Raw genomic sequence first — 15,685 nt, forward strand, 5'->3', positions numbered from 1 at the left:
ATATACCTTTTGTGTGCTCTTCTGTTTATGTAATGTAGTGAACCTGTTTGATGCTTCATTTATAAATTCATGATCGTATCGGATATGGAGTAAGAAAATTTTGTCTTAAACTGGGCCCCCTCGAACGTCGGGGATCTTCCTTGGGGATACTTTCCCCCTGCCTCCTTCCCCCACAAGTTACAGCCCTGCACTGAGACTGCTGCGATGATTCGATCTACATTTGTTCGTTCGTCTGCCTGTATCATACATACTACAAGACTTTCGGTCTTTTAAATTTAAATTTTCAGGGTACAAGCACGAGACACTAATTTCCTGTATAGATTTTGGCGGCATACCAACGTAAAATTTCAAAATGGGTGTCATTTTTCCAAAATAGCAGGTATCCACGCTACAAAGCGCAATTTACGGTCTTTTAGGTTGAAATGTTCAGAGTACGATCACGAGACTCAATTAGCTGTATACCTTTTGGCGGCCAACGTAAACTTTCTAAATGGCGGCCATTTAAAAAAACAGCAGTGAATACAAAATTGTTGCAAGTTGTGACAATGATAATCTTAAAATATAAATCACATTTTAACACTTTGACCCAAAAGACATTGAAATATTTCGAAAAAAAAAAACAATTATACCCGAAAATACCCATATGGGCCCAGGTGGGTTGGGCTTTTTTTTTAAACGGGTTTTTTCAAACCCTGGATATAACCGAAGGTGTAAATCAATTTTTTTGCAAAACATGTAAATTGACTCATAACTCATACGTATGGATGTTCTGTCATTAATTTTCAGTTTGTTTAGTTGGAGTAGCTTGGAAACTATGGAGCAGAAAAAAGAATTTTTCATTTCCACCGATAGCTAATCGGATGAGGCCTCTGTAAGGGGGAACTAGGGAAATTATAGTTTTCGTAAATTAACACTAAGAATTGGCAACTTTCTGATGTTTCAATACATGAAAAGGTGTGTTAAGGATCTGTCTACATTATGCAATTCCTGAAAACAATGAAAAACAAACTTTGAAATTATCATGATAAAATGTTTACTTACATGCACCCGGAAACACTGGTACTATCAGAAATGAGTTACCAGCTCTACAGCGGATGCTGGGAGTGTCCCCTGTTTTGATTCAAACACTGGTTCACACGTTTCACCAGGTTGGCAGCAACTTTACGAAGATTAGAAGTGTTAATGTTCTCAATGGCACAGCGAATGTTCGTTTCCAGTTCTTAAATAGTTCGAGAATTGTTCTTGTATACCTCTTGCTTTAAATAGCCCCATAGAAATGAATAGCAGTGTTGCCGGGTGCATGTAAGTAAAAATTTTATCATGATAATTTCAAAGTTTGTTTTTCATTGTTTTCAGGAATCGCATAATGTAGACAGGTCCTTAACACACCTTTTGATGCACCGAAACATCAGCAAAGTTGCCAATTCTTAGTGTTAATTTATGAAAACTACGATTTCCCTAGTTCCCCCCTTACAGAGGCCTCATCCGATTAGTTATCGGTGGAAATGAAAAATTCTTTTTTCTGCTCCATAGTTTCCAAGCTACTCCAACTGAACAAACTGAAAATTAATGACAAAACATCCATACATATGAGTTATGAGTCAATTTACATGTTTTGCAGAAAAAAAAAAAAAAAAAAAAAAAAAAAACACCTTCGGTTACATCTGGGAACACTGTGCGGTTCCTAGTGTACTTTAATCGTTGCTTCCTAATTTAAAAATATATGCATGAACAAGGCTTCATTTTGGTATAACCATTATTTGTGTATCACTTCAGGTTCAAAAGTTCTACTATCCCAAACTCCGGGTTCAATTGTATATTGCATACCCTGTACAAGACAACTTTTCAGCCGCCGAATAGTAACAACAGGTATACAATAGTTGGTACTGTGGATATCTTCCACGCTGTATTTTGGTGTTATGGTTTTATGATGTCTATATATATTGTGAGCTTCATTTTTTAATTTTTTTCATTCCAGTATGCATGTAATATGAATTTGTAAACAAATTATTATCTTATTAACACTTTTGTGGAATAGTGAGAAGGGTCTGATTTTGTAAAAACACGAAAGTAATGAAACTTTTTTTTCTTCGGTGTCGGAGTAAACTAGGCGACAGCCATTGACACCTCGAATGATCCCAAGAAAGAGAAATGTTAAAAAGGAAACTAAGTTACCGTAGGTTTTTAAGGCCTAAAGACAACAGAACATAACAGTATAGATATATATTGATATTAAATATTTATTAAAATTAAAGAAAAATAAGCAGGACATAGAAAATTACCAAAAAATAAACAAAAGAAATTATGTAAAAACAAAACGACGTAACGAAAGAAATATAATTCTCATCCTATACTACTATATAGCCTCCAGGGCAAGAGATGTGTGTGCCAAGTGGCATCTATTGTAATCTTCGTATCTAGAAATATTGTATGGCATGGATGAGAAAATTTGAAACATTGCCTAAACCATAATGAGATTAATGTTTGTCTAGGGGAAACAAGTTAAATATATTTACCTCAGAACCTCGGCAATTGAAAGTCGGAGGGGGCGCGGTTGCTCAGTGGTAGAGCGTTCATCTCCGGTGCTTGGGGTCCCTGGTTCGATCCCAGCTCGCCCTGTGTGGATTTTGGGGTGGACACACAACGTGGTCGTGGGTTTTCTTGGGGTTCTCCCATTTCCTCCCACTTTATTCATTCCACCATTTTCATTCATTTCTCATCATCACCGTCTTCTTTAGCGTAACCCGCATAACCGGACGTAAAACTTAGATTTCATTTCATTTTCATTTTTTGAAAGTCGGAGAGAGTGAAGATAACTTTTTCCTTTATATATCCTACAAATAGAATGTTGGCTGCAGAACACCCGAAAAATGGAAAAGGCGGAATGAACTACATGAAACAGAACTGTTATATTAGTGGGGTAGTTCGAATATGGTTTGCTATGATGGCGGAAACGATGTCAATAGTTTGCGTGACTCGTCTGGCATACAATTTTCATTTCCTTTTTTACCTTTTTCCTGTGAATGAATGTGAACGCAAGTACAATTAAAATCACTGATGGGAAAGAATTTTGCTAGAGTAATGCAGTGTTCTATAAGGGAAGAATTCCAATCTATTCATCAAACACATATTCCATACTTATTATAGCCATCCTTTTGTCAAGTAACTGCATAAATGCAATTATATTTCCATCCCCAAAAACCAACCTTGAGAAAACAAGTTTCTATTTTTAAGAAAATAATGATGCGATCAAAATTAAAATTATCTCTTGCAGTAAATGTAGGATTTTGTGGAGGTTATAGGCGTGGAGAAATGGCTATATATCATGTATATGAAACCCAAATTATGTTAAATTAATTTGATCAAATAGTACTTACGAGTAACTTGAGTATTTTATTTTGAATAATTGTTTTGTCTCTGTTACACTTCCTATAAGGTTTGAGCTGGCTTTTAGCATTTTCATATTGGGATTCTTTAGATAATATAAGAGGGTAACAGAAAAGAAAAATGTAGAAAATGTATTTTTAAGAAACCATTTCCTTCCTGTTCGACAATAGATATAGAGGTGATATCCAAATAACGCATCAAATTCTGATTCATCTTCACGCAAAGGAATATTAATAATCATTTTACTCACTGGAGATCCTAATACACAGTAAGATTTCCTTGCAGAACTGTCGAATCTTCTCTAGAACCCTAGCCACGAATAAAAAGAAGAAGAAGAGAAATTTTTATGGTTTGACTTATTAAATGGTCATTTCAGCGCCGAGACTATATTAGACAGTGAAAATTGGATCAATGCCTGATTTGCTTCCTGGTCGAACACAACCAAAAATTTACGTACTATTTAGCTGTATGTTCTTAAGTAAAAGAACAATGAAAAAATGATGGTATAAATCTTACTTTATTTGTGATTCCTTTAGTTTAATTTGAACTAATATTAGGAGTTCCAACATCCATGTGTTCGGCTTTTGCAACTTCGATTCTCGGTGGGAGATCGTGTCGCTCGAATTCCATGATAAGCTTTAGGTCAACATCTTGTAATAGCCTCGGTACTGAAAGATACATAAATTCAAATTTAACCAACCAATTCTTTTCGTAAGGTTTCAGTTGCTCTGCTGCTTTATGCGTAGTGTACTTTGTTGTTATTGCTCTAACTTTAATTTTATTCTGTTTCTAATGTATTCAGCAGGTAAAAATCGCATGAGTACTCAACCAATTGGCATGAATCAGACATAGCTATTTGAATAACTATTGAAATTGTGTATAGGGAGAGTGACAAACAAGAAATAATAGTTGAAAATAAAGTTCTTAAACCAAATGCTGTGATAAAATTATTTTTTGTTGTAATTTGAATAATTCTTTAGTGGAGTTAGACAATTTGGCCAGAGTTTATGTGTGTTTTCACAGACGGTTACAAGTTAATTACATTTTTTTTAAATTTACTATTAAATTATATCCTTATTTGCAACATAGTACCTAAAATGGCTTTTCAACCTGAAAATTAATTATATTAAAGGGAGGAGGACTAAATTGATCTGTTTTACGTGTTTTCACAGGTTACAGATAGAAGTGCCCATGGCGATCGTACAGAAGGTGTGTTATTAAAAGATGTCCCTCCAAGCATTGGTAATTCTATCAGAAATAACCGACTTATTCTGCCTAGTCATTTATCGAGCCCTCCATTTTCGAAAACTGAAACTGGTAGTGCTTCATGTGAAGTATTAACTGGTCAACAGAAGTCAGCCTTGTGTGAATCGATCACAAGTTCGTCTTCTGTTCCTGAAAAGAACGAATTAGCATTCAAAATAAAAGTCGAAATGAACGAAATAGATTCTGTTGAACAAGATGAGGAATTGAATCTTCCGGTTACTGAGAAAGAGAATGTTGGTGTAATTGATGAAGTATTGAATTTACTGCAAGCTTCTGTCGATTATCTGGAAACAAAGGAATCCATCAAAGAGGAAATTTCAGGACAAAATGATCAGAACATTATTAGAAGCTTGGAACAAGATATAACGCCGAATAACGAAGATAATGTTTCTCTGAAAGGTGGTGATGATAAAATTGGTAAGATTTCTGCCGCGACGAGGGTGAAATTAGAAGATCCGTGTAGCTCAGTTGCAGACAGTGCTGATGGTGGTAATGTGAACCCATCGGAGATTGATCAACGGACATCCATTAATGTCAGTGTTCCTGGAGACAGAAACGTAGACAATATCCCTTACATGGCTACTCAGAATTCAAAGGATTGCATGTAAGTAATATTTATATTTCTTGTAAAAAAAAAAGTTATATCAGAACTTTTTTTCTTTCGCTGTTTAAAGTAAGAGCTGAATATTCCTATTAAAATTAATACAGACTGTATAGGATGTGTAAAATAAATGTAAGCTAAAACTAAACTCTCTGACACGAAACTTCAAACGATGAATCTAGCTGATTGGAAGATACGTGTTCAACACATCGCGAGTCTCATGGCTGTTGTTGCTGTTTTTCTTCACCAGAGTTCTCTACATCTTTCTCTAATAGCTTCACAATATCCCCTCGACTTGGGAAAACGTCCCGGTGGGATTGACGCCGGTGGATCTTTGGACGTTGCAGGGCCAACAAAAGATGGTCTCTGACGTGTCACACCACACGATACAGCTTCTACTTTGGTACTAGTGTTACCAACCACGGTCACTCTAGTATTACACCATTAATTAAATTGCCACTATAGATGCACCGAAAAAACCCTTGACACATGAGTAATGGCAACACTGCGAGCTGTCAGAAACCTTCTCTTGCTGGCTCCCCTATAAACGTTGATCACAAATTTTAGTTATAAACCATCAAATTTTAAACCATATGTATATTAGATGCTTATGAAGTTCTTTATTTTGTTTCTATATATATTTCCCGTTATTTATCTTGTCATATCGATGTCTTTATCTTATCAGCAAATTCTCGTAAGACATATATTCCCCAACAAGCTCATTATATAGATTTTAAGGTTATTAGCATCATGACGAATTACACATTACCTTTACTAATTGCTTTGACACTTTCGAATATGTTTGTGCAAGATAGAAACAATGTAAATGTTTCTGTCTTCCTCTTGTAGAATAATCTAATATTGTTCTGGTTTTCTATAAAATCAAACATATCAAAAGAATAATCTTTACATTCATCAATTGGAAGAAGGAAATCAGTATTGCATAAAGATGCTGCTATTTCATTTTTAAATTTTAATTCTGCCTCTTTATAACGTTGTTGTAGTTGCTGATGTTAAAGTCGATTCATGTTTTTGGAATATATAAGTATATATAATTATTAGCTAACCAGCCCAGTCGCATAAAAAATTACATGAGAGAAAAGTTCTACACACAGATAGCCTATAATAAGACATCGTATGTCATTAGGTAATAATTCCTCATCTCTCTTTTTAGTCGATTTTTCTTTAATAATTTCTTCTGCATCCCAATTAACGTGCTTTTAATTATTTATTATAGAGAAAATACTTAGTGTTTAATTCTAGTGAAAAAATCTTTAATATACTTTTTATCCATGTCTCCATTTCATGTTATAATCATGTTTAATTGTTCTTTAAATGAGTCAACACAATTAACAGGCCTTCTATATTTATCTTTCTTTTTATTAAGTTTAGACAATAGGCCTACCATAACTTCGCTTCCAGTAGCTAAATATGTTATAACTGAATAAACAGTGACAAGGATAAATGCATTAATATAACAAGTTGTTGCAAATAATAATATAGATAAAGTAATTAAACTCCTTTGTTGTGAATAACAAATCGTAATTTCGGCTTTAAAATGTTGTAATTTTCGTACAATGACTTCTATTAATTTTATTATTTTCTCTCCTCGAATATCTTTAGGCAAATCAAACTCATTCATTTGTTATATAATAAGTGAACAGAGTATTTAAATTGACTAGTGATACTTCTGTATTAAGGAAGAGATTTCAGTATCAATTAGATAATAGCACTAATGATTTAAATATAGGTTTGATAGATTTTTTAAGTACATACTTAACACCTAACATTGGAGAAGGTAGAAATCAATTTAAATATGCTGAAAATGAAATTGTTATTCCAGAAGGGCAACATAATTTAAAAGATCTTAACGATTATTTAGAACCTCAATCTATAAATCGAATGCTATCAGAAGACGTTTGAAAAACAGAGTAGAAATAGGAACAGATAGTGAAAATGTAATTATAGGTGATATTGGTAGTTCTTGGTTTTAAGAATGAAATGGTTCTTGGTTTTAAGAATGAAATGGTTTTAGAAAACAATAACTACATATTGGAGGTAAACTGCCAGAACTTCACCCTTTATCATTAATATTCGTCGTAATGTAGCTGATGGAATGTTTGTTAAAACTGAAGAATATAGGCACAAGGAAACAGGAGTTATAGAATCATTTACAACGGATTCTGAGTTTAAACGTAGAATTGTATATAAATCTTTTTATCATTTACTGTTTTCCTATACCGAGATAAGATAGATCGAATTGAGATAAAAATAACAGATAAGGATGACAATTTAATTGATTTCGGTGGAGCAATAACAGCAATGCTTTTACAGGTTTTCTCTATAATAAATAGATAGCATTGAAGGGTATGAATTACGAAGTTTTTCGTCAAATAGAAATACTAGTGACTTGAATGATCCTAACAAAGATATTGACTTTCATTTTTGATGTGGAGATTGCTTTATTTACACTCAGAGCAAATTGTTATATCAAATTTGAAGTTGTACATGCTCAAACTGAAGACAGTTCGTGCAAATCATGAGATAAAATTTGTATTTTTTCTCACAAATAGAAATTACCTGGAATAACTTCATTGTAAGTGGAACTTTAGAATTATCCAAACCAGAAGCATTATACTTAAGGCGAGCAGAATTTCAAACAAATAGACTTGGATTAAGAAAGAATTTAGTGTTCTTTCTATATTAAGATTAATACTTGTTTTTTAAGCGATTATAAAGAAGTAATGTGGAAAAGAGGATGTAGAATTACATTTACAAATGATAATAACATTAATAATGTTTTATATAAATGAGTAGGATCAGAATCAGGTGCGGGCGAGTTTCATAATGGAAAAATAGAAATAAAGAGTATAGAGATCCGAATACCTACAGTGGAACATGAATCTTATTACGAGTAACTTGAAGTTACTGAAAGAACATGAAATCACACACTACTTTTACATGTGTCAATGTGTTGAAAAATCTGTAACTGATTCATACTTTGAGTTTCACGCAACCACACAATTTGATATGAATAAGTTTGTAATTGTAGCAATTCAAACTGGTTGACGTCAAGGTCAAATTAAAGATAGTAGCAAATTTGATCATTTAAAGGATATATACGTTAAGAATATTATAGAAAATAGAGATGGTTAAGAGAAAATATTTTAAGATTTATGAAAATTACACTCCATTTAAGCGAATAACGTGTGGAAATACGGAAATGTCTTATGAACCAGAATAATTCATTAATAATAGATCAATGTATGTGATTAATTGTAGTAGAACAAAGAATGTATTTGTAAATGAAAGTATATAAAAATATTATGGAATTTGCAGATGCTCTAGCTGAAATACAATTTGCTATGCGATTTTAATTGGTCAGAAGAATTTTACTTATGATCTAAAGAATGTAAAGGTAATGAATTTTTAAATGCGTTTTGCTGTAATGTTTATGTGTCTTGGCTTTTACGTAAATATATCCATAAAAGCTGTAAATAAAGATTTTCTACGTAATAAATGGGGAATCACATTAAATTTCTTAATAAGATTGAGAGTATTGATCAAAACCTGTTAATAGTTTAGAACAGGTGTTAACACAGATTAAAACAAAAAACTGTTTATTTGTTATGGCGGCTTAAAATCTGTCCTGCTCCTCACCCTTTTATCCACTGCACCTGGGATTTGAGCAGGATGTTTCCCTCCCCTCTTTTCAAAATATATCCGGTGACTAGTAACTCAATTCGTTGAAACGAACAGCTTATTTGTTAAATGTGAAGACAGCTTATATATAGCGTGCTTACACTTGAAAGGAGAAAATGCAAACTTCAATGTCTGGACTTCTGACAAGCTCGTGTTACATGTGTAAGAAGTAACAACTTTGTATCGTTAAAGTTGGATCAGCAAGTTATACATGGGAAATAGTTGATATCTCAATTTGTTTAAAACAAGCAGACCTAATACTCTATAGCAAATTACCAAATATTTTATTTGAAGTGAAATACCCCAGTAAACAAGCACGTCTACAGTAAGTCTAAGTTGGCCTTTAATTTCCCTTGATAGACTTAACCTCAGAAACCCTCTCTGTGTATGGCTTTTCCAAGCGTAAAATTTCAAGTCAATCTTGGAGTCCAGATCGCTTTGACGTATAAACTTGTGCATGCTTAGACCAGATGTAAGAATGAAGGCTGCGTAAGAATGCTTGCGTGTTAGACTTAGGCTTAGAATTTCTCTCTGTGTATGACTTCGCCAAGTGTAAATTTTAAATCATGCTTCACAGACGTGTCAATTTAAAAGAGTTTTAAGGTTGGTCGTATATTATGTATTATTATTAAGTCTGAAACAAGTTTTCAATCGAGGAATTAGCAAGTTTGCTATAGCCTTCGTTAAGTCTGCAACCATGTAAATGCAAACTTGTGCAAGCTTACAGACTTAGCTTTGAAGGTTTGAGTAAGACTATTAAAAGTCTAGAATGCTATTAGGGGCATTTCTATTGTAGCAGATTTTATTATAATAGCAAAAGTTATAGAAAAAACTGTAAAAAGACAAATTTATATTGGTATAAAGTAAATGGAATTCGTTTCAGCAAAATTACGGATCTTCCAACATATGGTATAATATTAATTTTCCATAATCATAGCAACCACTTGAAAAAAATAAAATTTTTAATTCACATAGTTTTTTTTTTTTCATATTTCAAAATAAAAATATGTACAGTACAACTGAAGCATTTTACGTAGAAATTACTTGTACGGAAACTTGTTTGCTGTATATCCGACCATTTTCGAGTCGGTGCTGCCATTTGGCGTATCATGCTGGAACTATGGGTTGAAGCAGTGTTGTGTCTGACCTCGTAGGTGTGTGTGTGTGTTGGTAATGAGTGTTATCAAATGGCGCCGAAACTCAACCGGTATTGGAAGAGTTACGTAATAGCCATTATCCATGCTGAGTTTCCGTACGTACGCATTGTGAAACTGTCGGGAAAATGGGCTAACACTCGTATTTATGAAAGAACGTGTAATAGAATCTATATCAACAACATACATCACTCGTCAAAGTAACGAATAGCGTGTTCATAAAACAAATTAATAGATATATCAAAGTAAATTAGGCTTAAATTTTAGGCAATAGAAAATACATGTTCTGTAAGAAGAACTGCTACCCGAAGCCTTTGCCGCAATCATTAGTTGTCACCATAGCCGACTGTTCTAAGGCGTTCGGCTTGTAAAGCACCATTCGAGCTTAATTCGAGTCCCCGCAGAGTATAACGCTTTTTTCGCTCTCTCTTTTTACCTGTTCTCGGCGTTTCTGTCTGTATTCCTGTCCGATTCGATTAAATAGAATTTCGAGTAGAGACCAATATATATGATAAATGATAATTTATTTGCGAGTCTGCACTCGTCTAATATACATTTTTGAGATTTTGATTTTGGAAATGAAGTGTATATGATTTTGAATAGTGAAAATAGTAAACTAAAAAGACATTCGTATAAATATTGATTAGTTAATTGGAGCTAAGCATGTCTTTCCATTCAGGATTATATAAAGAGGAGTTACTTTCTAGTGCAATGCGAAAAAAATATTTGAGTTTTAATCCCACGCAACATTAATAATTTTCAGCATAATTTTTACTTGATTAGTATTATAATTTTTACGTTTTTTAAAAAAATTATAATTCTATATAAGTTATGATACTACCGTTTCAAAATGTAGAAGAGAAATACGTGTAAGTTATACTTGTTATGAAAAGCTTTCAAGCAGTGATAATTTCAGGGAGTGATGCGAGGGAGAATTTTGAGACCCCTCTAAAGCTAAGAAATTTCTGCCTTCGGAACCATATCTTTGATCGTGCTCAATCTGGATTACCAATGTCTTAGGAGTATGCCATCCACTCGTATTAAAAATCCCCCGAGGATAATTTTTTGAAATCACCACTGTTTATAAATAGTTTTTTGTTACAAATCAGAGGATAATAATGGAGTAGTGAACGTACTCAATATTTTGTTTTCAGCTATGGATTTTAGATTTGCAATTGATAGAATGTTTCGTTTTAATCAAATTTGAAACAAAAGTTTCCAGCGAGTTACTCAGAGAAACGTTTTCAGCCTCCGGATGAAAATAAGAAGATACGTAAAAAAGAAACAACTTACTACCAGGTTTGAATACACAAACAAGTGATTGATAGAGTATCGATCCAAACCACTCGACCATTTTGTATGTCTTTACAGACCTTTTTTTGACTTTTATGAAAGCAGTTTACTGTTCCATACTCGCTTTTGTTTATTGCGATACGACTATGAGATCTCAGTGAATATTTGGACGTCACAGCTCTTGCAATGTATAAAAGTGTTTTTAGAATAAATCACGTTCGATTTTACGTCCTAATTACACACGTAAAATAGGTTGAATTCATGAAATGATTGAGGTTGGAGTGAGCATAAATGTTTTCATAGTTAGGACTCTGGATATGCAAGCCCGCTTAACGTGGGCATTTACTTATGTGAAATTTGGTATCTCATTCTATATTACATACAATTCTGTGGTATTCATATATGTTTACATACACACACACACAATACTATCACACATACTTTACAAAACATTCTGGTCATAAGTTTCTTTAAGATTGTGTGCAACTCCACGCGGAAACCGATCGATTTCCTTTTGCTCTGTAATATAGTCCACACAAAGACAACGAAGCTTATTCCGCATGTTGACAAACAGACGTCGCGCCGGTTTTCTGATATACTGTCCTCTCATGTTTCTGTGGACTGACAGTAGGAAATAATGACAACGGAAAAAATGGCAAAATGGAAAATTCCAGTAACTCCTATAAACTATCCATCCATTTACATTAACTTCTAAAAATATTGGAGAGTAATTCCAATATCAATTAAGAATGCAGTACACAGAATAGGGAAACTTTTCTACGTTTTCACAGAAGTTTGTGCCCTTTTTTTCTAATCCAGCATTTAAAATAGCACAATTTACACAACTACTTTACAAAAGTAAGTGAAATTTGATACAAAAATTCAGAACAATAATCACAATTATTTTTCAATGAAAGCCGACTAATTAAAGGTTATCCTAGGTCACATATATCTCTTAACAGCCAGAGTATACGAAGTGAATCAGGAAATGGAGAGAGGCAAGATTTATTGAAATAGAAGGCAATTGGGTTATGATCTGAAACTCAGAACTGAAAATTGATGAACAGTGGAATAAGTTATTAAGGAACCTTAAAATTTAATAAGTTAATCGTACAAGTTAATTTTGTATGTGTTTATATTATTTATTCAATATCGGGTTCATATTTCAAAATAAAAATATGTACAGTACAGTTGAATCATTTTAGGTAGAGATTACTTTATAAAGAAGGTTGTTTGCTGTATATACAACCATTTTCGAGTCGGTGCTGCCACCTGACGTAGCATGCTGAAACTTATGGGTTTGCTGGTGAAATCAGTGTTGTGTCTGACCTCGTAGGTGCGAGAATGTTGGTAATGAGTGTTATCAAATGGCATCGAGAATCAACCATTATGAGGAGGATTACGTAATGGCCCGTATCCGTGCTAAGTTTTCGTAGGTACGCTTGTGAAACTGTCGGGAGAATAGGTTAACACTCGCAGTGACTGCTGCGAAAGTTATTGTGGCCCGTGACACACAACAGACTCCCCTTACGAAACATTCACCACGAAAATCACCAGAAGAGCAGCTTCAAGCAAAGTAACACCCGTAGTGCAAAGGGGGATCCGCTGATTGGCGTGCTAAGAAAATCCCCCAGCACGACGTGATATAAGCCACAGATTCTACCTCGCACCGTCAACTGTGAACAAAACAATTCGCAAGCGACTCAGGTTGAAGTGTGTGCGGAAGGCCCGTGTACACCACCTGCTGCACCATCGCATTTCCAAACCGTAAGACGAACTGCAGGAAATTGCATGAAAAGTACCTGGCCGATTGAAATGGAAGAAGATTGTCACAGTGGATGATGAATCATATGTCCATCTCACTGCTGGTGGTCACATTCGGGCGATCACATACCGTGACATTGACAGCAATGGATACAGCAAATCTAGATAGTGTACTTAAGATTTTCAGAGTATTCCAGGGCTACTAACTTCAGATCACTTCCACGTACAGTAACCTTCTTCTTTTTTGCCAGCTTTAGGCCGGATCCTTAATGTGTACTTGTTGATCTTAAATGTGTTTCAATCACTGATATAAAAGAAAAATTATGCTGATGTACCCATGTTTCTTCTTTGCACTGGATTATTTATTTATTTATTTATTTTACAGAGTTGAAGGTGAGAGGAAAATTGTACTCACCAATATTTGTACAATTAACGAAGATAAATCTGTTGGGGTGAAGACAGATCGAGGACATAAGACAAGTAATAGTAATAAAAAGCGACGCACATGTGAAATATGTTTCCAAGATTTCGCGAGACTTGAGAATTTGAAGGAACATTTGAAGAGACATTCAAATCCGGATGCTCGCGACTGGGGTTGTGCAATTTGTGGCAAACTATTTGAATACAAGTCGAAAATTTATTTACATCTAAAGAATGTTCATAAGAAAGAGAAATCTTTCGTGGAATATATAGAAATGAGTTGTGACATATGTAGCATAAGAGTACCAAAATTAGAGCTTAGAACACACATTCGCACGCATGGAAAAGCTTGTCCTTTATGTAATAAAATATTCAGAACAAGTGATCACAGATGGCACCACATAAAGAAGATGCACGAAGGTCAAACACGTTATCCGTGCAATATATGTGGGAAGCTTATCAAGGAATACATGTTACCAGGTCATATAAAAATCCATAAGCAATCAGCACAATGTGAAGTTTGTGGTGCAGTTCTGAGCTATCGTGCTCTCAAATCTCATTTGACAACTCACACAGGTGAACAGCTATTTGTGTGTGACATCTGTGGTCGAAAATTTGCACGGAAATACAATTTACAAACGCATTTGAAACTTCATGCGGGACAGTATAACATTGTGTGTGATATATGTGGTAAAAGATTTGCACAAAAGTGGAATTTGCGAACACACATGCGGTCATGTTTGGAGAATTCTTGCGCAACAGTGAAATCTTAGCATTTTTTGTAACTTCTTGTTTGAACAATTTTTTTAAAGGCTTATTAGGTTTAAGCAATACACCTGAACACTATGTGGTATTCATATTGTTACAAAGATCGATTATTAAGGGCTTAATTTTAATAAATAAATCAAGTCGATAAAAATTAATATTATTTATTTCCTTTTAAAATAAGTTATTAACTTTCATTTCAAGGAGCAGAATGTACGGAAACCTTTTATCATGATCTGAAGGTATTTATGTTCTTGTGTTAAGTGCTTAAGAATTTTAATAATAATGTGAATGTCATTTTGAGACAGTTTTGTGTAACCTAATCGGTCAGGAAGTATTGACCGGATATTTTTGTACATAATAATTTTTTACAGAGGGTAAATAGTTTTTGAAAATTATTATCATATATAAAGAATCATTAGCGGTATATATTTAACAAAAAGTTATATAATACACCTTTATTAAATAAATCCTTTTGTGTATTTTTTAATTTTCACTGAAATTATATTCAGTTTTTACATGCTTTTAGCTTGACATGTTTTCTGTGTTTCCTTAACTGATTCATACTAGCTTTTCTATCTTAAATAAATTAGAAATACAATTGACTGAACAAAGCAACGTTTGTTTAAAATCATAAATGTGTGACAGTTTCACCAGCTAACTGAACATATTGGCTTCTTCGAACACTGTAACAAACAAGAGGAAGTTGCATCTATATATAACACGATCATCCCAACTGATTCTGAAAGCTGATTGACTGGTCGGAACGGACTCTGCCAACCATAACAAAGGTCGACAAAAGTGAAACTAAACACCATAAATCCTTTCCCTCTCTGGTTCAGCAGGAAAACAAGCTACAAATTAAGATTTTTCCAATAACTTGCCCCACTGTTCGTCAATTTTAACACTGCATTCCAATTCATAACACAGCTTTGTTCTGTTTCAATAAATCTGACCTCCTTCCACTTTCTTATTAAGTCCTTTGTTCCAGTTCTAACACTTTAATCGCACACCAATTAATATTGTGTCCCTCACATGCTTAAAAATGGCGTTTATTATTTTTGTAATCATCATCTTTTTGTTGTTTAACCATCCTTTTAGTTTTTTCCCCGTTTCACCAATATAACAACTGTTACATTCACTACTCCTTATCTTGTAAACCACTCCTCTTCTTTTCATCAGCTCCTCTGCTTTCTTCTTCCTCACACATAACACTTCCAGTAGTCTCTTACTTCCTTTCCTGTACGTTGAAACATTCCCTCTTTTCTTTAGTATTATCTTAATTATTTCGGTGTCTTCCCTCTTACTTTCTATTCCTCATCATGGCTTCTTT

General features: G+C 33.9%; 1 protein-coding gene across 7 annotated transcripts in view; it reads left to right on the top strand.

Annotated features, from left to right (window-relative positions):
- The window catches only part of LOC145664758 (uncharacterized), a 67,786-nt gene that overhangs the window by 25,326 nt on the left and 26,775 nt on the right, over positions 1 to 15,685 (top strand). For 6 of the 7 annotated variants that reach the window (XR_014127516.1, XM_081731693.1, XM_081731696.1 and 3 more), the window contains exon 3: positions 4,560 to 5,257. Coding sequence is in view for 6 of the 7 variants with exons in the window: in XM_081731693.1 (XP_081587819.1) it covers positions 4,560 to 5,257 (698 nt within the window). In the remaining variant the exon portion in view is untranslated. Of the gene's footprint in view, positions 1 to 4,559; positions 5,258 to 13,552; positions 14,794 to 15,685 lie in introns of those variants that run through there. The other variant, XM_081731697.1, reaches the window with a different exon arrangement.

The sequence above is a fragment of the Thermobia domestica genome, chromosome 11 (genome assembly GCF_964235325.1).
Source record: "Thermobia domestica chromosome 11, izTheDome1.hap1.1, whole genome shotgun sequence".
NCBI classification, from domain to species: Eukaryota; Metazoa; Arthropoda; class Insecta; order Zygentoma; family Lepismatidae; genus Thermobia; species Thermobia domestica.